The sequence below is a fragment of the Nomascus leucogenys genome, chromosome 2 (genome assembly GCF_006542625.1).
Source record: "Nomascus leucogenys isolate Asia chromosome 2, Asia_NLE_v1, whole genome shotgun sequence".
Taxonomy (NCBI): domain Eukaryota; kingdom Metazoa; phylum Chordata; class Mammalia; order Primates; family Hylobatidae; genus Nomascus; species Nomascus leucogenys.
This window is the reverse complement of record NC_044382.1, coordinates 40,275,949-40,300,722: the sequence shown is the minus strand read 5'-3', so window position 1 is coordinate 40,300,722 and position 24,774 is coordinate 40,275,949. Positions and strand designations below refer to the sequence as shown.

The following is a 24,774-nucleotide window of genomic DNA, read 5'->3' as shown; positions in this document are numbered from 1 at the left end:
ACAAAGTGAGACTCCATCTCAAAAAAAAAATTTTTTTTACAATTCCTTAAGTGATAACATGTGGCAGTAATTCCTTTTTGACAATAGGTTATATCCTGGTATTACCATGAGCCCTTGAAATACCATTATATTATAAATAAGTTGTACAGTCAGTTTGTTCAGAAATACTAGAAATTATTGTATTTAGTTTCTCCTACAATTACAGAAACACAGACTTTATGAATCTTTGAGTTTTATTGCTGAACAAAATAGCTTGAGTAGGGATCAGTGAGTCTGGGGTCTCTTGCTGTTGGTCAGGATGATCAATGCCAATTCTGTTTCCTCTTTCCACCAGAGAAAGTGGCATGGAAGCGAGCTGTGCGTGGTGTACGGGAGATGTGTGATGTTTGTGAAACAACTCTCTTCAACATCCACTGGGTTTGTCGCAAATGTGGATTTGGGGTCTGCCTTGACTGTTACCGGCTCAGGAAAAGCCGGCCACGCAGTGGTAAGTAAACATTGTCCTGTGCAGCTCGAAAGGTAACCTGGAGGTATGTCCATGGTGTTGTGGGATTTGAAAATTGAGGCAGGAATGGCCTTATGCCTCTCTTTAGCTACTTGGCTTCATTCAACTTTGTTGTATTTTAAGACCTTAAAATGGCAAATACTTAGCCTAGGAAGGCTGAAACAAGACAAGAAGGATTATTCTTAATTTTTCCTTGTTTTTTTTTTTTTTTTTGAGACAGAGTCTCGCTGTCGCCCAGGCTGGAGTGCAGTGGCGCGATCTTGGCTTACTGCAGGCTCCGCCCCCTGGGGTTCACGCCATTCTCCTGCCTCAGCCTCCCGAGTAGCTGGGACTACAGGCGCCCACCACCTCGCCCGGCTAATTTTTTGTATTTTTAGTAGAGACAGGGTTTCACTGTTAGCCAGGATGATCTCGATCTCCTGACCTCATGATCCACCCGCCTCGGCCTCCCAAAGTGCTGGGATTACAGGCGTGAGCCACCACGCCCGGCCTGTTTTGTTTTTTTTTAAGGCAGGTTCTCGCTCTGTCGCCCAGGTTGGAGCCCAGCAGCACAATCATGGCTTACTGCACCCTTGACCTCCTAGGCTCAAGTAATCCTCCCCGACCTCTCAGAGTGCTGGGAATCACAGGCGTGAGCCACTGTACCTGTGTTTTTTTTTTTAAATAACATCTTTATTGAGATATAATTCACATGCCATAAAATTCACCTCTTTTAATGTGTACAAGGCTTAGTGTGGTGGCTCATGCCTGTAATTCCAGCACTTTGAGAGGAAGATAGGAGGATCATTTGAGGCCAGGGGTTAGAGACCACTCTGGGTAACACAGCAAGACCCCATCTCTACAAAATAGAATGAAATTAGCTAACTAGATATGGTGGCACATGCTTGTAGTCATAGCTACTCAGGAGGCTGAGGCAGGAGGATCACCTGAGCTCAGAGTTTGAGGTTATAGTGAGCTGTGATCATACCACTGCACTCCAGCCTGGGCAACAGAGTGAGACCTATCTAAAAATCAATTAATTAATTAATTAAAGTAAATCTACAAGGTTGTAGAGCCATTATCTAATTCCATTTTCATCACCCCACACCCCACCTAACAACCCATACCTATTATCAGTCACTCTCGATTCCTCCTCAGACCTCGGCATCCACTAGTCCACTTTTTTCTCTTTTTTTTTTTAGACTAATGCTATTTTAACAAGTAGTCTGCTTTTTGTCTCTGTAGATTTGTCTATTCTGGACATGTCATAAAAATAGAATCGGCCAGGCGCCATGGCTCACGCCTGTAATCCCAGCACTTTGGGAGGCCAAGGCAGGCAGATCACAAGGTCTGGAGTTCGAGACCAGCCTGGCCAATATGGTGAAACCCTGTCTCTACTAAAAATACAAAAATTAGCTGAGCATGGTGGCGTGTGGCTGTAATCCCAGCTACTCAAGAGGCTGAGGCAGGAGAATCGCTTGAACCCAGGAGACGGAGGTTGCAGTGAGCTGAGATCACACTGCTGCACTCCAACCTGGGCAACAGAACAAGACTTCATCTAAAAAAAAAAAAAAAAAAAAAAAATCATACACTATCGTGTCTAGTCTAGTGCATTGCTAAGTAACCTGCTAAACAGTTTGATTCTTCCAAGGCTTGCTTTACACTTTGTTATGTCTTCTGTGACTAGCCCGTTTCACTTAGTGTAATGTTTTAAAGTTTCATCTGTGTTTTAGCACATGTGAACCATTCATTCCTTTGCATTGCCAAATAATACTCCTTTTTTGGATATACTACGTTTTGTTTATTCACCAGTTGATGGACTTTTGGGTTGCCTCCACATTTGGCTATTATGAATAGTGCTGGTCTCAAACTCCTGACCTCAGGTGATCTGCCCATCTCAGCCTCCCAAAGTGCTGGGATTACAGGCGTGAGCCACCGTGCCCGGCCTACAAATTTTCTTTTTTTTTTTTTTTTGAGATGGAGTGTCACACTGTCAACCAGGCTGGAGTGCGGTGGTACAATCTCGGCTCGCTGCAACCTCTGTCTCCCAGGTTCAAGTGATTCTCCTGCCTCAGCCTCCCAAGTAGCTGGGATTACAGGTTCCTGCCACCATGCCTGGCTAATTTTTGTATTTTTAGTAGCGATGGGGTTTCACTATGTTTGCAGGCTGGTCTTGAACTCCTGATCTCGTGATCCACCCGCCCCAGCCTCCCAAAGTGCTAGGATTACAGGCGTGAGCCACCATGGCCCGCCACAAATATTTTTTAAAAGTAGCTGGGCATGGTGACACATGCCTGTGGTCGCAGCTACTTGGGAGATTGAGGTGGGAGGATCACTTGAGATGAGAGGTTTAGGCTGCAGTGAGCCATCATCACTTCACTGCACTCTAGCATAGGCAACAGAGTGAGACTCTGTCTTACAAAAGAAAAAAAAAAAACGAGTGACCATTCCAGCAGCTTTTCTCAAACCAAGAAAAGCTGATAGAATGTACCACCAGCAGATCCACACGATAATAAAGTTAAAGGTAGTTATTCAGGCAGAAGAAAATGATATGGAAATCAGAACTTACACAAAGTAATGAAGAACATCCTACATGGTATATATGAGTAAATATAAAAGATCTCTTTTTCTCATTTATAATCCTTTTGAAAGTTAATTGTTTAAAAGCAAAAATAGTAACTATATTTTGGGGTTTATACTATATGTAAAATTCAAATATATAATAGCAGCACAGAGGAAAAGAGGGAAAAATGGAAGTATAGTTTTGTAAGGATCTTACACTGTATGTAAAGTGAAATTAATATTTGAAGATAGACTCTGATAAGTTGAAGATTAATAATGAAAATGCTAAAGCAACCACTTAAAAACAAAGAAATATAGCTAATAAGTCCAAAATGGAAAACAAAATAAAATCACAAAAAATATGTAAGTAGCTCAAAAGAAGGCAGGAAAAATGAAACCAAAAAGAAATGGGACTGGCTAGGTTCGGTGGCTCACACCTGCAATCCCAACACTTTGAGAAGTCAAGATGGGGATTACTGAGGCCAGGAATTCAAGACCAGCCTAGGCAACATAGCAAAACTCCCATCTCTACAAAAAATTTAAAAATTAGCTGGGCGTGGTGGCACGCACCTGTGGTCCCAACTACTCAGAGGCTGATGGGAGAGGATCACCTGAGCCCAGAAGGTTGAGGCTGTAGTGAGCCATGATTGCACCACTGCATTCCGGCCTGGGTGACAGAGTGCAGCCCTGTCTCAAAAAAAGAAAAGTTAAGGTCAGGCACAGTGGCTCACGCCTGTAATCCCAGTACTTTGGGAGGCTGAGGCAGGTGGATCACCTGAGGTCAGGAGTTTGAGACCAGCCTGGCCAACACGGTGAAACCCTGTCTCTACTAAAAATACAAAAAAAAATTAGCTGAGCCTGGTGGCGGGCACCTGTAGACCTAGCTACTCAGGAGGCTGAGGCAGGAGAATCACTTAGGTGGAGGTTGCATTGAGCCGAGGTCACAACATTGCACTCTAGCCTAGGCAACAAGAGTGAAACTCTGTCTCAATAAAAAAAAAGAAAAGTTAAACAATTAACTTTTTAAAAGAGTATAAATGAGAAAAAGATATTTTATATGTGCTAATCTTCTGCCTACATGATAAAAAAAAGAAGGTACAGTTTACCAATGAGAGAATGAGAGATGCAGGCACAGTGGCGTGTGCCTATACTCTCATCTACTTGAGAGTCTTAGGTGGGAGGATCACTTGAATCCAGGAGCTTGAGACCAGCAGGGGAACATAGTGAGACCCTATCTCTTTAATAATAATAAAAAAAAAAGAATGTGAGGACCTCAATACAGATCTTTTAGACATTAAAAGGATAAGTAAAATTATGAACATTATTATGCCAATAAATTTTTTTTTTTTTTTTTTTTTGAGACAGTATCTATCTCTGTCGCCCAGGCTGGAGTGCAGTGGCATGATCTCAGCCCGCTGCAACCTCCATCTCCCGGGTTCAAGCGATTCTCCTGCCTCAGCCTCCCAAGTGGCTGGGATTACAGGTGCATGCCACCAAACCTAGTTAATTTTTGTATTTTTAGCAGAGATGGAGTTTTAGCATGTTGGTCAGGCTGGTTTCGAACTCCTGACCTCAGGCGACCTGCCTGCCTCAGCCTCCCAAAGTGCTGGGATTACAGGTGTGAGCCACCACACCCAGTCTATGCCAATAACTTTTACAGCTTAGATATAATGGACAAATTCCATGAAAAACACAAACTATCAAAATTCCCTTGAGAACAAATAGAGAACCTAAATAACTTTACATTAAGAACTTGGTCTTTTCCTCTTGGAAGTCCCCTCTCTCTCACTAGAGAGAGAGCTGTTTTCCTTTCTTTTTCTTTCTCTTTCTTTCACCTGTTAAATCTCCACTCCTAAATTCCTCATGTGTGTCTGTGTCCAAAATTTTCCTGGCACGAGATGATGAACCTCAGGTATTTACCCCAGACATTGTAGCTGCTTCATACTGGGGACCTCGTCCCAGATACCAAGGTACAGCATTCATCAAAACACAACATCTGGTGGAGGCAAACCAGTGTTACAACCCATCGGAATGGCTAACAGCAATCAAACTCCAAATGGTGCTGCAGACAGAACCACACATGGACATGCCTTTCTTCCGAGTACTCTTAGATCGGCCCCAGGAGGAGCCCTACCTGCTGTTCCCCACACAACACCTCTTTTCAGCAGGAAGTAGCCAGAAAGAGTCCTCGTCCAACAGCCCCTAATAGTAGTTAGGGTTACCACTCCAGAGAGGGGAATGATACAGGTGTTAAGAAGAAATTACTTAGGCGGATACTGAGGGTACAGAAGTCCTTGGTAAGGTTTTCCATTTAATGAAAAGCAGCCCCAAATTATTTTCTTTCTAACAAAGAGCAGCCTGTAAAATTCAGTTGCAGACATAGATGTTAGCAGTTATGAAATCATGTTCAAGATGGGAGCTTCATCTTCCCTTCTCTTTGTCAACCACATGTACAGTAAGGAGCAGACAAGATGGCACCAGCCAAGGGGAAAGTTAATTTGCATAATAACATTAGGGTGGGGTAGCCAGCCTTCCCCTAAAGCTATGTAAACATCATACCTGATTGAACCGATCTGTAATCCCTATGTAAATCAGACACCGCCTCCTCAAGCCTGAGTAAAATCCAGCACATCTGCCCTACCAGTTGGTCTTTTCCTCTTGGGAGTCCCCTCTCTCTCACTAGAGAGAGAGCTGTTTTCCTTTCTCTTTCTTTTTTTTTTTTTTTTTTTTTTTTTGCCTATTAAACCTTTGCTCCTACACTCCTTAAAAAAAAGAAAGAAAGAAATTGAATTTGTAGTTTCAACAAAGAAAACTTAAGGTCTAGATGGTGGCCTTACTAGTAAATTATAGCAAGCATTTAAGGAGGAAATAATACCGATTATACACACAGTCTTTCAGAAAATAGGAGGAAACACTTACCAGCTTGTTTTATGAAGCCAGCATTATACTAATATCAAAACCAAATAAAGACATGGGAAGCATAGAAAGTTACAGCCCCAGTATCGGTCATGAACATAGATGTAAAAATATTTTATAAAACTTTAGCAAGTTTAAGTCAAGAGATACATAAAAAGAATAATACATCATGAACAAATGGGGTTCACTTGAAAATCAGTGCAGTCCACTATATTAGTAGACTAAAATATAACCACATGATCTCAAGATATAGCAGAAAAATCATTTGTCTAAATTATCAAAAACCTAGGCTATGCATTCTCATCAGGTGAAAATTGGCTCTTGCTTGGGAGGGAGAATCTAAAATGTTAATTTTTTGTGCCCTTTCAGGGGGTCATAATACATAAACAGATATACAGTATATCTGGTATTAAAATTTCTTGGGTGGAGAGCACAATGACCACAAAACGAAGTCTGAAAAAGCTCTTTGGAGAATGATAATGAAATAATGTTTGAAAAACACAACTATGTATAAGTAGAATATCATGTAATATGAAAGATTGACTTCTTTCTCTTAGGTTCAGGAGCAAAGCAAGGATGTCTGCTTTTGTAACTTCTGTTCAGTATTTTACTGGAGTTAGTGGTCAGTATGAAGAAACAAAAGGAAAAAAGGGGAAAAGGAAAACAAAAGAGACATACAGGTTGCAAAGAGGTAAAATGGTTTTTATTCTCAGACAACATGATCATCTGTAGAAATCCAGAGATCTACAAAAACGCTAAAATTATAATGAGTTTTTTTTCAATATTACATGATACAAAGTCAACATACAAAGATCAATTATTTTTCTGTATGATAGCAATGAACAATTAGAAATTGAAATGTAATGGGAGGTTGAACCAGGAGAATTCCTTGAGCCTGGGAGGTGGAAGCTTCAGTGAGCCAAGATCGCACCGCAGTGTTATTTACAATAGCATCATAAAATCATGAAGTGCTTAGGGACAAATTTAGCCGATACCTACAAGACACATACACTGAAGACTACAACATATTACTGAGAGAAATTAAAGAATACCTAAATAAATGAAGAGATATACCACATTTGTGGATCCAAAGATTGAATATGGGCTGCGTGTGGTGGCTCATGTCTGTAATCCTAGCACTTTGGGAAGCTGAAGTGGGAGAATCACTTGAGGCCAGGAGTTTGAAACCAGGCTGGGCAACACAGCAAGATCCCATCTCTACAAAAAAATTGTTAAAAGATAAAGAAAAAATAATAATAATGAAAAATAGGCCGGGTGCCGTGGCTCACTCACGCCTGTAATCCCAGCGCTTTGGGAGGCCGAGGCAGGCGGATCACCTGAGGTCAGGAGTTCGAGACCAGCCTGACCAACATGGAGAAACCCTGTCTCTACTAAAAATACAAAATTAGCCAGGCATGGTGGCACATGCCTGTAATCCCACCTCCTCGGGAGGCTGAGGCAGGAGAATCGCTTGAACCCGGGAGGCAGAGGTTACGGTGAGCTGAGATCGTGCCATTGCATTCTAGCCTGGGCAATGGGCGAAACTCCGTCTTAAAAGAAAAAAAAAAAGTAAAGAAAAATAGAGGGTGGAATACTAAGATGTCACTTCTTCTAAATTGATAGGTAATTAAATGCAATTCCAAATCAAAGTCTCAGTAGGCCATTTTGTAGAAATTGACAAGATGGTTCTGAAATGTATGTGAAATACAGAGGATCTAGAATACCCAAAACAATTTTGAAATAGATTCAAGTTGGAGGACTTGTACTACATTTCAGGAATTAATATTAAAGCTACAGTAATTAAGACACTGTGGTAAGGGAACAGAAAACAATCTAGAAGTAAACCCACACATATATAATCAATTGTGACAAAGGTGCCAAGGTAGTTCAGTGGGGGAAAGGATAGCCCTTTCAACAAATGGTACTGGAACAATTGTATATCCATATTCCAAAAAAAAAAAGAGGAACCTCTGTCTTTACCTCCCACCATATACAAAATACTAACTCTTAAGTGGACCATAGGCCTAAACGTAAAAGCTAAAACTAAAACTTCTAGAAAGAAATAAAATATTTGTATCCTTGCACTAAAGAAATATTTCTTAGATAGAACACAATGCAAATGAAAAATATAAAAGTTTATTTTTTATTCCTTTAATTTTTTTTTTTTTTTTTTTTTTCTGAGACGAAGTCTCATCCTGTCGCCCAGGCTGGAGTGCAGTGGTGCAATCTTAGCTCACTGCAGCTTCCACCTCCCAAGATGAAGCGATCCTCCTGCCTCAGCCTCCTGAGCAGCCGGGATTACAGGTTCCTGCCACCACCCCCAGCTAGTTTTTTTTGTATTTTTAGTAGAGACAGGGTTTCACCATGTTGGCCAGGCTTGTGCCCAGCCTAATATAAAAGTTTAAAACTTTACCTTTTCAGAAGACACGTAAAGGCTGGGCACAGTGGCTCATGCCTGTAATCCCAGCACTTTGGGAGGCCGAGGCAGGTGGATCACCTGAGGTCAGGAGCTCAAGACCAGCCTGGCCAACATGGTGAAACCCTGTCTCTACTAAAAATACAAAGAATTAGCTGGGCGTGGTGGCGGGCACCTGTAATCTGAGCTGCTTGGGAGGCTGAGGCAGGAGAATCGCTTGAACCCAGGAAGCGGAGGTTGCATTGAGCCGAGATTGCACCATTGCACTCCAGCCTGGGCAAAAGAGTGAGACCCCATCTCCAAAAAAAAAAAGACACGTTTAAGAAAATGAAAATAGCCCAGGCACAGTGGCTTATAACCTGTAATCCCAACAGTTACGGAGGCCAAGGCAGTAGGATTGCTTGAGCCCAGGAGTTCAAGACCAGCCTAGGCAACACGGAGACCTCATCTCTACAACAAATTAGCGAGATGTGGTGGCTTTCACCTGTGGTCCCAGCTACTCGGGAGGCTGAGGTGGGAGAATTATTTAACCCTGGGAGGTTGAGGCTGCAGTGAGCCATGATCATGTCATTACACTCCAGCCTGAGTGACAGAGTAAGACCCTGTCTCCAAAAAGGAAATGAAAAGCTGCTGTGCATAGTGGTGTACACGTATAATCCCAGCTACCTGGGAGGCTGAGACAGAAGGATCGCTAGAGTCCAGCAGGAGTTTGACACCAGCCTGGGCAAACAAGCCCGTTTTTTTGTTATTGTTGTTCTGTTTTGGTTTGGTTTTGTAGAAATGAGGTCTCACTGTGTTGCCCATCCTGGTCGTTAACTCTTACGCTCAAGCGATTCTTCCACATTGGCCTCCCAAAGTACTACAGATGTGAGCCACCATGCCAGCCCAAGCTAGTTTTAAAAAGGTTTGAACAGATACGTCACCAAAAAAGATAGATCGATGGCAGGTAAGTACATGGGAAAAATTGTAATTAATTTGGGAAATACAAATTAAAACCATAATGAGAAATTATTATGTCCACTAGAATGGCTAAAATTCATTAAACTGACAGTATTGGCCAGGCGTGGTGGCTCATACCTGTAATCCCAGCACTTTGGGAGGCCGACGCGGGTGGATCACAAGGTCAGAAGATTGAGACCATCCTGGCTAACATTGAACCCGTCTCTGTGAAAAACACAAAAAATTAGTTGGGCATAGTGGCACGCGCCTGTAGTCTCAGCTACTCGGGAGGCAGAGGCAGGAGAATTGCTTGAACCGGGGAGGCAGTGGTTGCAGTGAGCCGAGATCACACCATTGCACTCCAGCCTGGGCGACAAAGCAAGACTCCATCTCAAAAAAAAAAAAGAAAACCGGACAGTATCAAGTATTATCAAGGATGTAGAAGAAGTAGACCTCTTAAATATTGCTGGTAGGAATGCAGATTGGTACCATCACTTTGGAAAGCAATAAGGTCATTTCTTACAAAGTTATAAAGCTAAAATTTACCATATGACCTGGCATCCCACTGGTAGGTATTTACAAGAGAAATAAAAACATTTCCACAAAAAGACCTATACATGAATGCTTATAGCTGCCTTATTTATTTTTTTGTTTTTTTGTTTTTTGTTTTTGAGACAGAGTCTCTTTCTGTTGCCCAGGCTGGAGTGCAGTGGAGCAATCTCTGCTCACTGCAGCCTCCGCCTCCCAGGCTCAAACAATCCTCCTACCTCAGCCTCCCAAGTAGCTGGGACCACAGGCATGCGCCACCATGCTTGGCTAATTTTTTTTTTTTTTTTTGCCATGTTGCCCAGGCTGGTCTCAAACTCCCAGGTTCAAGTTCCTGAGCCCACCTCTGCCTCCCAAAGTGTTGGTATTACAGGTGTGAGCCACTGCGCCCAGCCGTGTAGCAGCTTTATTTATAATAGCCAAAAACCGGCTGATGAATAGATGAACAAGTTATGGTACATTCATGCCATGGAATACTACTCAGCTATACAAAGGAATGAATTACTAATACACACAACAATATAGATGACTCAAAAGCATTATGCTAAGTGAAAGAAACCCAACACAAAGACTGCATCCTACATGCTTCCATTTATATGAAATTTTTGAAAAGCAAAACTTTTTTTTTTTTTGAGATGGAGTCTCGCACTGTCACCCAGGCTGGAGTACAGTGGCGCAGTCTTGGCTCACTGCAAGCTCCGCCTCCCGGGTTCACGCCATTCTCCTGCCTCAGCCTCCCGAGTAGCTGGGACCACAGGCGCCCACCACCACACCTGGCTAATTTTTTGTATTTTTAGTAGAGACGGGGTTTCACCGTGTTAGCCAGGATAGTCTCGATCTCCTGACCTCATGATCCGCCCGCCTCAGCCTCCCAAAGTGCTGGGATTACAGGCTTGAGCCACTGCGCCCAGCCAATAGCAAAACTTTAGTATTATAAAGTTGATCACTGATGGCCAGGGCTTAAGGGAAGAGAATTGACTGCCAAGAGCCTGAGAGAACTTTTGGAGATGGAATAGAAAGGTTCTGTGTCATGATTGTGGTAGTTGTTCATTCAGTTTCTCTAAACTCACTGAAGTAAACACTTTAAGTTGCTGGATTTATTCTTTATAAATTATACCTTAGGTTGGGCACAGTGACTCATGCCTGTAATCCCAGCACTTTGGGAAGCCAAGGCAGGCCCAGGAACTTGAGCCCAGGAGTTGGAGACCAGCCTGGGCCACATGGCGAAACTCTATCTCTACAAAAAAATACAAACATTAGTCGGGAGTGATGGTGCACTCCTGTAGTCCTAGCTACTCTGCAGGCTAGGGTGGGAGGATGGCTTGAGCCGGAGAGGTGGAGGTTGCGGTGAGCCATGATCAAGCCACTAGACTCCAGCATGGATAATAGAGGCAAACCTTGTCTCAAAAATAAATAAATAAATAAAATCTCAGTAAAGCAGAGGCTTTTTGTTTTTTTAAGTTAGCTGTTATCTCCTTCAGCCTTGAGAAAATTGGCCTTTGCATTTATGAAACTCCCATTCACTGAGAAGGATCCATTTTTTTGACCCTTATAAAAGTGAAATCATTTCTATTTCAGAGACAGAAGAGATGGGTGATGAAGAAGTTTTCTCCTGGTTGAAGTGTGCAAAAGGACAGTCCCACGAACCAGAGAATCTCATGCCCACACAAATTATTCCTGGCACAGGTAAGGAAATTCCTTTTTTAGATTTGGTGGAAGAAATGTTTTTAGTTGAGATAGCCATACACCATAAAATTTTTTGAAATGATTTAGCCTCATTTTTTCTTTTAAGCATCATCAGATTTCTCTGAGAATTTGGATCTTTATTATTATTATTATTATCATTACTATTATTATTATTGAAGAGACCGTCTGCTCTGTCACCTAGGCTGGAGTGCAGTGGTGTGGTCATAGCTTACTGCAGCCTTGATCTCCTGGCCTCAAGTGATCCTCCCACTTCAGCCTGCCAAGTAGCTAGGACTACAGGCATGCACCACCACACCTGGCTTATTATTTAATTTAATTTTTTTTTTTTCAGAGATGGGGTCCCAATATGTTGCACAGGCTGGTCTTGAACTCCGGGCCTCAAATGACCCTCCCACCTCGGCCTCCCAAAGTGCTGAGAGTATAACCGTGAGCCACTGTGCTCAGCCAAATTTGAATCTTTAGATATGTGTTAGTGTGCACGTGGCCACTGCACATACTGCGCCCGATTTCTGGTCGGAGGACCTGGTCTTGTTTCCAGATATCATTTCACATTCCTGTAGTTGGCTGGACCAGAATGAAAAAGCCAGTGCCTAGGCTTTCAGAAAGACTTCTGGTTTTAGGCTTGTAAAACAGCTAAAATGGTCAGGTGTGGTAGCTCATGCCTGTAATCCCAGCACTTTGGGAGGCCAAGATTGGAGGATCAGTCGAAGCCAGGAGTTCAAAACCAGACTGGTCAACATAGCAAGACCCCATCTCATATAATTAAAAAATAAATCCAGCTGAAGACAATAAGATATCTTGAATCCATGAGGAAGACAGCTTGCTCAGCAGTAGGAATGAACGGTTATGTTTGTGTCACAATCCCAGTTTACTTCAGTGATTCTTCCAGAAGTTCTGTATGCCTAGCTTCTGTACTTCCATTAACATACATCCATTGAAGATGATGACTCTACCAAACTGCTGCCTATATTATCTTCCACTTAAGAAAGCTTTGCCACAGGCCAGGCATGGTGGTTCACACCTGTAATCCCAGCACTTTGGGAGGTTGAGGCAGGTGAATCACTTGGGGTCAGGAGTTTGAGACCAGCCTGGCCAACGTGGTGAAACCCCGCCTCTACTAAAAATATAAAATTAGCCAGGCATGGTGGTAGGTGCCTGTAATCCCAACTACTAGGGAGGCTGAGGCAGGAGAATTGCTTGAACCCAGGAGGCAGAGCCAAGATCACACCACTGCACTACAGTGAGCCAAGATCACACCACTGCACTACAGCCTAGGCAACACAGTGAGACTGTCTCAAAACAAAAAACAAAACAAAAAAAAACAAAGAAAACTTTGCTGGAGCATTCCCTGGATCCCTTATACCCCACTGCTTCTAAGCCAAAGGGTTTCCTGAGTGCAGTGGTAGGATGCCTGCTCCCTGCAGCTGTTAGTATAGTTAAATATTTACCCATATAAAGTTTACATTGATCTATTAGTTTTTACCTTTTTTTTAGGTATAACTTACAATAAAGTATACAATTCCAAATGTTTACACTCTTTGAGATGGAGTCTCACCCTGTTGCACAGGCTGGAGTACAGTGGCACAATCTCAGCTCACTGCAACCTCTACCTCCTAGAATCAAGCGATTCTCGTGCCTCAGCCTCCCAAGTAACTAGAATTTCAGGCACGCACCATCATGCCCAGCTAATTTTTGTATTTTTAGTAGAGATGGGGTTTCACCATGTTGGCCAGGTTGGCCTCAAACTCCTGACCTCAAAGCAATTCTTCCGCCTTGGCCTCCCATGTGCTGGGATTAGAGGCGTGAGCCAGCACACCTGGCCAATATTTATACTCTTAAACACTAGAGAATCTACCCCTAGAGTTTCTCCTGGAGGATACCGTGTTAATGTTTACTAGAAGAGGGAAAGGAGTGTAGCTTAGTGCTTAAAAGTAACAGAACTTTAGGGGTAGATATACCTGGGCTAAAGTCTTAGTGCTTCTGTTTACCAGCTTTATGTACTTGAGCAAATGACCTAACTTCTCTCAGTCTCAGTTTGATAATCAAAACTTGAAGATAAAAGCAGCTACCTTATTGAAATGTGGTAAGGATTGAGGGAGATAATGTAAAGAACACTCTTAACACAATACGTGGCATATACGAGTATTCTGGTGTTATTTTTATTGTTACCTTTTTTCCCAGCTCTTTACAATATTGGAGACATGGTACATGCTGCCCGGGGCAAGTGGGGAATTAAAGCAAACTGCCCTTGTATCAGTCGACAGAACAAATCTGTATTGAGACCTGCCGTCACCAATGGGATGTCACAGGTAAGCTGCTGTGTGTGGGTATAACTAAGTGAAGCTTAAATTTTTTTGGACCAGGAAATGCCCCCTTTTGAACTCTCTTATGCCAGGCTACTGTAGGATTCCTGAGGAATCAGGAGATGGAGAAGCCTTTCTAGAGAGAGCTTAAATAACTTTACTCAAAGGATTTTAATTATTCCTGATTGGTACAGTTTCTCTTCATCTTTAAACCAGTTCATGGTTGACTGATAGCACAAAGAGATTCTTAGCATCTTGTCAAGGTACATACCTCAGGGTCTTTGTATGGGTAAAGAATATAGAAAAGGTTGCTAAGAATACTGCTGGTCTTCTTGAGAGTTATCTGAGAAGGTACATGGTCCTTATCACTGGATTCATCTCAGGTGCAGAAGACAGAAATATGAAGATTGGCTCACTGAGTTGGGTTCAGAGGCAGTGGTTTTCACATTGCTCTGTCACTTTTGGTTTTGGTTTTTTGGTTTGTTTGTTTTTTTGTTTGTTTGTTTGTTTGTTTGTTTTTGAGACAGAGTCTTGCTCTGTTGCCCATACTGGAGTGCAGTGGCATGATCTTGGCTCACTGCAACCTCTGCCTCCCAGGTTCAAGTGATTCTCATGCCTCAGCCTCCCAAGTAGCTGGGACTACAGGCATGCGCCACCAAACCCGGGTAATTTTTGTATTTGTAGTAGAGACAGGCTTTCACCATGTTGCTCAGGCTGGTCTCAAACTCCTGACATCAAGTGATCCACCCACCTTGGACTCCCAAGATTCTGAGATTACAGGCATGAGCCACCGCACCCGGCCTGGTTTTCTTTTCAGACACCCACAACATTCCATGGCCTTTCTGGCAACACTGCTACAACACATCATTGATGATAAGAGGCACAGGGATTAATGCTGAGGGGTCTTGAGATATATTTTCAGTAGAGTTGACTATATAGAGTATGTAAATAGAGCAAATTATTTGGAAAAATCAGTAAGAGTAATAAACATTTATTTAGCATTTATCTGTGTCAGAACAATGCTAAGACCTTTGCATATGCTATTTTATGTAATCCTAAGAACAGCACTACGAGGTCATTTAAATTACCAATTCACCATTGCAGAAATTTTGTCAGGCATGCTAACTCTTTATTTTAGATTACAAACTTCAAGCCTTGTTCACTGATCTTTCCACAGAACTAGCCTGGTTTCTGGCATGTTGTAGGACTTAATAAATATATGTTGAATTAAATAATGTATGAAATGCCAGTTTACATGACAGATTATTCTTCCCAGACCTATTTAGTATGTGAAGCCATTACTAGTTGTATTGTTTTTTTTTTCTACCCAAGCACAGCACTCTAATCATGTTGGCCTTCTGCGTTTTAGCTTCCTAGCATAAACCCTAGTGCCTCTTCTGGAAACGAAACTACCTTCTCTGGCGGAGGAGGACCGGCACCAGTAACAACTCCAGAGCCAGACCATGTTCCCAAAGCCGACAGCACTGACATCAGATCTGAAGAGCCTCTGAAAACAGACAGTTCGGCATCAAATAGCAATAGTGAACTGAAAGCCATCAGGCCTCCTTGCCCTGACACAGCCCCGCCCTCCTCCGCCCTGCACTGGTTGGCAGATTTAGCAACTCAGAAGGCTAAAGAAGAAACAAAAGGTGAGATGCACACAAACCTCTGCTCTGCCTGTGGTAGAAATTATGAGTTTTTTCCAGGATTCTTTGAACTCACACATTACCATCCACATTTATGAAACGTGCTACTTGCTTTCTCTGGCTAATCACATAAAAATGAGGGACTGCCGGGGCCGGGGTGGTGGCTCACGCCTGTAATCCCAGCACTTTGGGAGGCCAAGGCGGGCGGATCACAAGATCAGGAGATGGAGACCATCCTGGCTAACACGGTGAAACCCCGTCTCTACTAAAAATACAAAAAAATTAGCCGGGCGAGGTGGCGGGTGCCTGTAGTCCCAGTTACTCGGGAGGCTGAGGCAGGAGAATGGCATGAACCCGGGGGGCAGAGCCTGCAGTGAGCCGAGATCGCGCCACTGCACTCCAGCCTGGGCAACAGCGAGACTCCGTCTCAAAAAAATGAGGGACTGCCTTTCACCTTCTTTCTAGAAGTGGAACTTCTCTAAAAAGGCAGATGCCTGGGCCCTACCCTGGATCTCCTTAGTCAGAATTCATACAAGAGGTTTTTTGTTTGTTTGTTTGTTTGTTTTGAGACGGAGTTTCGCTCTCGTTGCCTGGAGTTCAGGCTGGAGTGCAATGGCACGATCTTGGCTCACTGCAACCTCCGTCTCCTGGGTTCAAGCGATTCTCCTGCCTCAGCCTCCCAAGTAGCTGGGATTACAGGCATGCGCCACCACACCCAGCTAATTTTTTTGTATTTTTAATAGAGACGAGGTTTCTCCATGTTGGTCAGGCTGGTCTCAAACTCCCAACCTCAGGTGATACACCTGCCTCGGCCTCCCAAAGTGCTGGGATTACAGGCGTGAGCCACCGTGCCTGGCCATATACAAGACTTTTAACAAGCTTCTCAGATAGTTCTGTTATGCAGCCAGGGTTGAGAGCAGACTTAGAGCAGAAGTTTTCACTGGGCACAAGAATCAGCTGAGGAATGGTTAAAAATGCAGATTCCTGTGTCCTACCCAGAGCTATGAAATCAGAATCTCAGGGGGTAAAGATCTCCATTTTTAACAAGCACTCCAAGTGTCTTCAGTACAGGTATTCTGAAGATACACTTGAAACACTGTCTTAAGAAGTGAGGGAGATGAAAGATGAATGACAAAAGGGAGTTTGAAATTCAGATCTGGTAAAGAAGTAGTAGAGTTTCTCCTTGGCTGTGAGACCTCCTATAATTATAGCTTGTAAGGCTTGACCCAAACAAACCATACTACACAGTTCGGGGGGTGTAGGGGAAAGGAGAGAATCTTTCCTCCTTCCCATGTGACTGATTTTTAGGAGTCAGTTGTGTGCTGATTATTCCTTTTTGTACCTAATGCTATTCCCGGTTATGTTCTTACAGAAGCAGGGTCCCTGAGGTCGGTGCTCAATAAAGAGTCTCATTCACCCTTTGGGCTGGACTCGTTCAACTCCACTGCAAAGGTCTCTCCGCTGACTCCAAAGCTTTTTAACAGTCTGTTGCTGGGTCCCACTGCCTCCAACAACAAAACCGAAGGGTCTAGCCTTCGAGACCTCCTTCACTCCGGGCCCGGAAAACTTCCTCAAACCCCCTTGGACACAGGCATACCCTTTCCCCCGGTCTTCTCTACATCCTCAGCAGTAAGTGTCCTCTCTGCAACTCTAGCCTTTGCAGCTTTTCCATGAAAGAACCATCAGAGATCAGATAATCGGGTTAGAGGGTACATGGGTGATTTGTGTTCTCTACATTGTCAAGCTGACAAGGTCTCTCTTTAAAGTTTTGGGAATGTTTGAGATCTTTTTAAGTAGTGAACCTTTTGTACCATGTTAGGAAGTCTGTAAAAGTTGAGATTTTGAAGTTTTTCGGTCATCAGCAGACAAGTTAATACATTGATTGCTTGTTTTTCTTGATAATAGCAGCATTAATTTTTTTTTTAACCTGGACAGTACATTTGTATTATATTCTCTTGGGTATCTAATAGATGTCTCAAACTTTTAATGCATCTAAGCCTGAACTCCTGATCTTCTGACCATAAACTTGCTTCTCCTTAGTTTTCCCCTACTGGTTGGTGGCGTCTCTGTCCTTGTGATTGCTTGCACCAGAAATCTTAGAATCATTTGGGACTCACCTGTCTTACCTTTCATATCTAATTTGTTAGCAAATCCGTTCAAATTTGATCTTCAAACTATATTCAGAATCCACTCATTTTTCATCAGCTCTATTGCTTCCTTTCTGTTCTGAGCCAACATCTCGCCTAAGTTTTTGCAATAAATTCCTTACAGGTCCCCTTGTTTCCGCCCTTTACAATCTACAGTGTATTTTCAACACAGTAGCTAGAGAGGTTCTTTTAAAATATGTCATCCCATGGGAGGCTTTTTATTAAGAAATAAAAAAAAGAAAAGGAGAAAAATAATAAAATATAAGTCAGATCATATCTTAATCTCTGCCTGAAATCCTTCAAGGGCTTCCTCTTTCTCTCATAAGATGAGCAGAGTCCTTATAGTGCTTACCGATGAGTAGAGTCACACACCTGGACTATGAGGCCATAGCCCTATCTGTTCATCTTCTTCTCACCTCTCTGTCTTCAACTACCACTCTCTGTCCTATTCACTCCGTTCCAGCCACACCCACCTTCTTGCTGTTCTTTGAACATGGCCTGGCATGCTCCCTCTTCAGGGCCTTTGCACTTGTTATTTCCTCCACCTAGAATTTCTTTCCCGTGTAACTACCTCACTTGCTTCATCTTGCTTCATCATTAGCTCCCTCACCTAACTCCTGAAATGTTACCTTCAGTAACCCTTTCTTCATACATTACCCTTTTTAAAATTCCATCACACTGTCAGTTCTGCACATACCGATTTTCCCTGCTTTGTTTTTTTCATAGCACTCATTACCATCTAACCTATTACATGTTTGATTTTCTGTTTCTTGCCTCTCCTAAAGGCATTTTTGACTATTCTGTAGTGTATCCCTAGTGCCATGGTGTTTGATCCAGTCATGTGTAGTAAGCATTTATTGAATGAATGAATTCACAAGGTACAATATCTGAAAGATAGAAAAGAGGCTGGGCACAGTGGCTCACACCTGTAATCCCAGCACTTTGGGAGGCTGAGGCGGACAGATCACTTGAGGTCAGGAGTTCGAGACTAATCTGACCAACATGGCGAAATCCTATCTCTACTAAAAAACTACAAAAATTAGCCAAGCATGGTGGCACATGCTTGTAATCCCAGCTACTCGGGAGGGTGAGGCAGCAGAATCGCCTGAACCTGGGAGGCAGAAGTTGCAGTGAGCCAAGATCGCACCACCGCACTCCAGCCTGGATGACAGAGGGAGATACGTCTCAAAAAAATAAATAAAATAAAAAAGGTTTCAACTGAAAAGTTTCCCTTGCACCCTTGCCTCCCAGCCACCTGTTTCCCTTTCTAGAAGTCTCCAGTGTTTCTCGAGATATTATCATATGTATGTTTTTCCCCTAAATGTTCTACATCTTGCTCTTCTGATTTTTAGTTTATATGTCCTGCAGATCATTTCAAGCGAATACATAAATATGTCTCTTCTTCTGTTTTATGACTAATGGCTGAAACATGATGAATTGTGGGTGACTGGGCCCTCTATACAATTTGGGTTATTTGTTTCTCTTTTGGATAAGTAACTTTTTTTTTTTGAGACAGTCTCACTCTGTTGCCCAAGCTGGAGTGTAGTAGCATGATCTCAGCTCACTGCAGCCTCCGCTTCCCAGGTTCACATGAATCTCCTGCCTCAGCCTCCTGAGCAAGTAGCTGGGACTACAGGCACGTGCCACCACACTGGGCTAATTTTTGTATTTTTAGTAGAGACAGGTTGGCCACCATGTTGGCCAGGCTGGTCTCGAACTCCTGACCTCAGGTAATCAGCCTCCCAAAGTGCTGGGATTAACAGACGTGAGCCACCATGCCCAGCCTGGATAAGTAAATTTTAAAAAGCAAACAAAACAATTACTTTGGGTACCTTTTTTTTTTTTTTTTTTTGAGACGGAGTCTCGCTCTTTCACCCAGGCTGGAGTGCAGTGGCGCGATCTCGGCTTACTGCAGGCTCCGCCCCCCGGGGTTCATGCCATTCTCCTGCCTCAGCCTCCCGCGTAGCTGGGACTACAGGCGCCTGCCACCTCGCCCGGCTAATTTTTTGTATTTTTAGTAGAGACGGGGGTTTCACCGTGTTAGCCAGGATGGTCTCGATCTCCTGACCTCGTGATCCGCCCGCCTCGGCCTCCCAAAGTGCTGGGATTACAGGCGTAAGCCACCGCACCCGGCCGGGTACCATTTTATGTATACTTGCTCATCATACCGCCAGTTCTTTTTCTAATTCTCCCATGATGTTACATAATTATACATACTTTATAGAGACAGGGATTAGTAATACTGTAAGCATACGATTATCCAGTTTATAAAAGCTTCCCTACCTTCAGTTCTGTGACCTTAGGTATGTCACTTTCATCTCTGGGCCTGAGCTTTCCCATCAGCTGAAACAGGTGAGTGATTCTCAGTGGGATAGTAGTGAGGGAAAAAATTGGAGAGTAGGAGACTGCTTTCAGAATGTACTTCCTCTTGGACACTCTGCTACACCCTTCATTGAGGTACTCCCTGGTAGAAAACCATTGCCTTGATAAATCACTTCAGTTACTTAATTGAAGTATTGTATCCCTTGGGCATGCTGGTTAGGAAAAATTTAGAACCCTCAAACTAAGTGACCTTTTTCCACTCAGTTACAGCATTTGATGATCCCTACAGTCTACATGCATATGTGCTTTGTATACTGAATGGCTGATGCCAAAGCTATTTCTTAGGTCTCAGATCTCGAGGCAGAAGGGATCTTTCTATACTTTTCTTTCCTAAATATTAAGGTAAAATATGAAGGATAAAAGAATTTAAGATGTTGACTTATCCCCCTTCCAGTTGTAAAAGACATTTTAATAACTTTTGTAGAATTTAATCAGATAGATCAGAACTCCTTGTGAATACAATTGTGAGACAGTTTTTTGAATGCCGTTCTCATGGTGCTTCAGTCAAGCTTACCTGATGGATTTGTGTCTGGCAGGGAGTGAAGAGCAAGGCCAGCCTACCCAACTTTCTTGACCACATCATTGCCTCAGTGGTAGAAAATAAGAAAACCTCAGATGCTTCAAAGCGGGCCTGCAACTTGACTGATACCCAGAAGGAAGTAAAGGAGATGGTGATGGGGTTAAATGTGCTAGATCCCCATACTTCTCACTCCTGGCTTTGTGATGGCAGGCTTCTGTGTCTCCATGACCCCAGCAACAAAAACAATTGGAAGATCTTCCGGGAGTGTTGGAAGCAAGGTCAGGTAAGCAAGAATAAGTCGTTCCAAGGGCTAACTCTGCCTGCCTACCACAGCTACCTGGACAATTCCAGGTCTCTCTTTTTGCCAGGGAGATTTAGACATAGTGAGGTTATTGTAATAGCTGTGCTACTTCAAGTTGTCTTGGGTTTTTAAAAGCAAGGAGATGGCCGGGCACTGTGGCTCACGCCTGTAATCTCAGCACTTTGGGAGACCAAGGCAGGCGCATCATCTGAGGTCAGGAGTTTGGCCAACATGGTGAAATCCCGTCTCTACTAAAAATACAAAAAAAATTAGCTGGGCATGGTAGTGGGTGCCTGTAATCCCAGCTGCTTGGGAGGGTGAGGCAGGGCAATCACTTTACCCGGGAAGCAGAGGGTGTGGTGAGCCAAGATCATGCCACTACATTCCAGCCGGGTGACAGCAAGATTCCACCTCAAAAATAAATAAATAATAAATAAATAAAAGCAAGGAGATTACTAAAAACACACTTTGCATCCTCTTGTTTCTAAGCTGTATAGTTCTGTGTTCTTAAAAAGGCAGTTGAAATTTCTGCTAGATGGTGATCTGGCATTGATGACACCTTTAGAGAAAAATCCTTAAGTGTGATTTTAAGATGGGGCAGAGGAGGGGTTGGAGGTAGGTAGTACTTTTCTAGGCAAATGTTTTAAGGCCACACAAGTTTTTTGATAGTGTGATAACACTCCCTAGTTTAAAAACTTTAGCAGGAGCTTGAGGAAGGGGAGCTCGTGACATTGTCATTTTCAATATGAGGAAGTGTTCTCAAAGTTGGGCTTGTCAGATTTTTGTCCTCTCACCTCAAAACAGTGGTAGGTATTAGGGCAACAGAAGTGATTTCCCCAGGGTGAGAATCAAGCATGACACTAGAGTAGAAGCATTTGTTTTCACTTTAGTTGATATGTGGAAATCCATGGATTATACAACTGGGAAAGAACAATAGAGCTTCCTGGAGAAGAGGAGGCCCTCCTCAGGAAACCTTCCTATTCTGTCTCAGCCCTAGAGCTGGAAGTTTTTCCTAGATTGCTCTGATTGGGATATTTTTGTTTCCACAGCCAGTGTTGGTTTCGGGGGTACATAAGAAGCTCAAGTCTGAGCTCTGGAAGCCAGAAGCCTTTAGCCAGGAATTTGGAGACCAGGATGTAGACTTGGTGAACTGCAGAAACTGTGCTATAATTTCCGATGTGAAAGTTCGGGATTTCTGGGATGGTTTCGAGATCATATGCAGTAAGTAGCTTTCATATCTAGTTCAGTAATAGCAGACTGGAAAATAAGCATCTATATGCCCAGCTCTGCCCTTGAATAATAAATTATATTCTGGGGCATAATGGGGACTTGAAAAAATAAATAAATAAAAAAAAACAGCCGGGCGCGGTCGCTCGCTCCTGTAATTTCAGTCCTTTTGGAGGCTGAGGCGTGGATCACTTGGGGTCAGGAGTTCAAGACCAGCCTGGCCAACTTAGCGAAACCCCATCTCTACTGAAAATACAAAAATTAGCTGGGCATGGTGGTGTGTGCCTATAATCCCAGCTACTCAGGAGGCTGAGGCAGGACAGTCACTTAAACCCAGGAGGCAGAGGTTGCAGAGAGCCAAGATGGCACCACTGCTCTCCAGCCTGGGTGATGGAGTGAGACTGTCTCAAAAGTAAATAAATAAATCCAAATTATACCCATTTGGTGGGGGAACATTCTGCCCTGGTGCCAACTGTGTAGCTTACATGGCAATCACATGACTCCCAGAGCATGCCTGAACTTAATCATGTGATTCCATGGGCTGTGCAGAGCACTTTCACTCTGAGGAAGGGGGATAGAATCCCTGTAAGATGGAAAAAGAAGACACACACTAAAGTACCGAGTGAGGAAAACAAAGCCCACCTTGTCCATTATGGGGGTTTACAAGTCTGAAATAAAAGGTTAATCTCCCAGGGCCGGGCGCGGTGGCTCACACCTGTAATCCCAGCACTTTGGGAGGCCGAGGCTGGCGGGTCACAAGGTAAGGAGATCGAGACCATCCTGGCTAACATGGTGAAACCCTGTCTCTACTAAAAATACAAAAAAATCAGCTGGACGTGGTGGCTGACACCTGTAGTCCCAGCTACTTGGGAGGCTGAGCCAGGAGAATGGTGTGAACCTGGGAGGCGGAGCCTGCAGTGAGCCAAGATTGGGCCACTGTACTCCAGCCTGGGTGACAGAGCGAGACTCCATCTCAAAAAAAAAAAAAGGTTAGTCTCCTAGGCTGGGCACAGTGCCGTACACCTGTAATCCCAGCACTTTGGGAGGCCAAGGCAGGCAGATCATCTGAGGTCAGGAGTTTGAGACCAGCCTGGCCAACACGGCAAAACCCCATCTCTACTAAAAATACAAAAATTAGCCGGGCGTGGTGGTGGTCGCCTGTAATCCCAGCTACTCAGGAGGCTGAGGCAGGGTGAATCACTTGAACCCAGGAGGCGGAGGTTGCAGTGAGCGAAGATCATGCCACTGCACTCCAGCCCGGGTGACAGAGCAAGACTGTCTCAAAAAAGAAAAAAAAGAGGTTAGTCTCCTAAAACTTAGTTACTGTTGAAAATCGGACACCAGCCAAACCAGCAGATGTTTGTGGGAGTATTCTCTGTCTTCCAGAACGACTACGGTCAGAAGATGGGCAGCCAATGGTGCTCAAACTCAAGGACTGGCCTCCTGGGGAAGATTTTCGAGACATGATGCCAACCAGGTTAGTGACCTGCGGTGGTGTCATCTTCAGAAGCCATCACAAAGTAATCACAGAAAAGTGAACTTTGTCTATTGGCTTTCTTCCCCTATAACAAGCTAAGTCATCTTTCCTGCACTTTTATAGGTTTGAAGATCTGATGGAGAACCTTCCTCTGCCAGAATATACCAAACGAGATGGCAGGCTCAATCTGGCCTCTAGGCTACCTAGCTACTTTGTAAGGCCTGATCTGGGCCCCAAGATGTACAACGCCTATGGTATGAGGGAGAGGCTAAAATTGCCCTTTTGGGGGACTGTTGTTCTTATTTCAACTATAGAGGGATATCTGTGGTCAATGTCGGGTGTAGAGATGATGGCAGGCAAGTGCTGGAGAAGTGAATAGTATCCAAGATGGTCTTGAATATGTTTGCTTTTGTCATACTGGTTTTCATAACATCCATGTGGGCCCAGACCATAAGCTTACATGTATCCAGTAGTGAGGAAGTTTCCTGTCAAGAGCTGTACCCAAGGAGCCATATTCTCGAGTCTAAGAGACTTGACAAAATAATAATGAAGAGGTCTGGGTGCCATGCTACCCAGCCAGTGCTTTGTGAAGGCCAATGATGACCTAAATCACAGTGAAAGCTCAGCTTTATCTGAATATGCCTAATGCCCATATCTGTTTTGTTTTTCATGGAGAGATCGTTTTTTGGAGGTAGATTTGTTCCGTGGCCAGTGTCAATGAGAAATCAGTCTTAAAACAATATAAAAGAGATGAAAGTGATTTCTTCATAAACAAATAGACTTCACTCTCCTAATTTTACTCATTTAAGAACACCCTTGAGCATGTTTTCAGATGTAGTGTCGATGTGGATTCTTCCGAATATTGGTTCTTCACCTTGCATATTTTCCTTTCTCCTTTAGGGTTGATAACAGCAGAAGATAGAAGAGTTGGTACAACAAATCTTCACTTAGACGTGTCTGATGCTGTTAATGTGATGGTGTATGTTGGGATTCCCATCGGGGAGGGTGCTCATGATGAAGGTATGCTTTCTAGAATCCACTGCTTTAGGATAGTGAGGCTTTGTCTTGGGAATACAGTTGGGTGTTTTCATCCTTAGGTCCAGTGGCTTTTCCTTTTTTTTTTCTTTTTCTTTTTCTTTTTGTTTTTTGTTTTTTTCTGGGGAGGGGGAGGGAGGCAGAGTCTCACTCTGTCCCCCAGGCT

The 24,774-nt window shown here is 43.4% G+C and overlaps 1 protein-coding gene across 5 annotated transcripts in view; it reads left to right on the top strand.

Annotated features, from left to right (window-relative positions):
• Positions 1 to 24,774, top strand: part of KDM3B (lysine demethylase 3B) — an 80,768-nt gene that overhangs the window by 46,614 nt on the left and 9,380 nt on the right. For all 5 annotated transcript variants that reach the window (XM_030828605.1, XM_030828606.1, XM_030828615.1 and 2 more), the window contains 10 exons: positions 335 to 487; positions 11,442 to 11,549; positions 13,752 to 13,879; positions 15,243 to 15,522; positions 16,892 to 17,148; positions 20,585 to 20,851; positions 21,919 to 22,090; positions 23,483 to 23,573; positions 23,697 to 23,827; positions 24,474 to 24,593. In XM_030828605.1, coding sequence (XP_030684465.1) covers positions 335 to 487; positions 11,442 to 11,549; positions 13,752 to 13,879; positions 15,243 to 15,522; positions 16,892 to 17,148; positions 20,585 to 20,851; positions 21,919 to 22,090; positions 23,483 to 23,573; positions 23,697 to 23,827; positions 24,474 to 24,593 — 1,707 coding nt within the window. The remainder of the gene's footprint in view (positions 1 to 334; positions 488 to 11,441; positions 11,550 to 13,751; positions 13,880 to 15,242; positions 15,523 to 16,891; positions 17,149 to 20,584; positions 20,852 to 21,918; positions 22,091 to 23,482; positions 23,574 to 23,696; positions 23,828 to 24,473; positions 24,594 to 24,774) is intronic.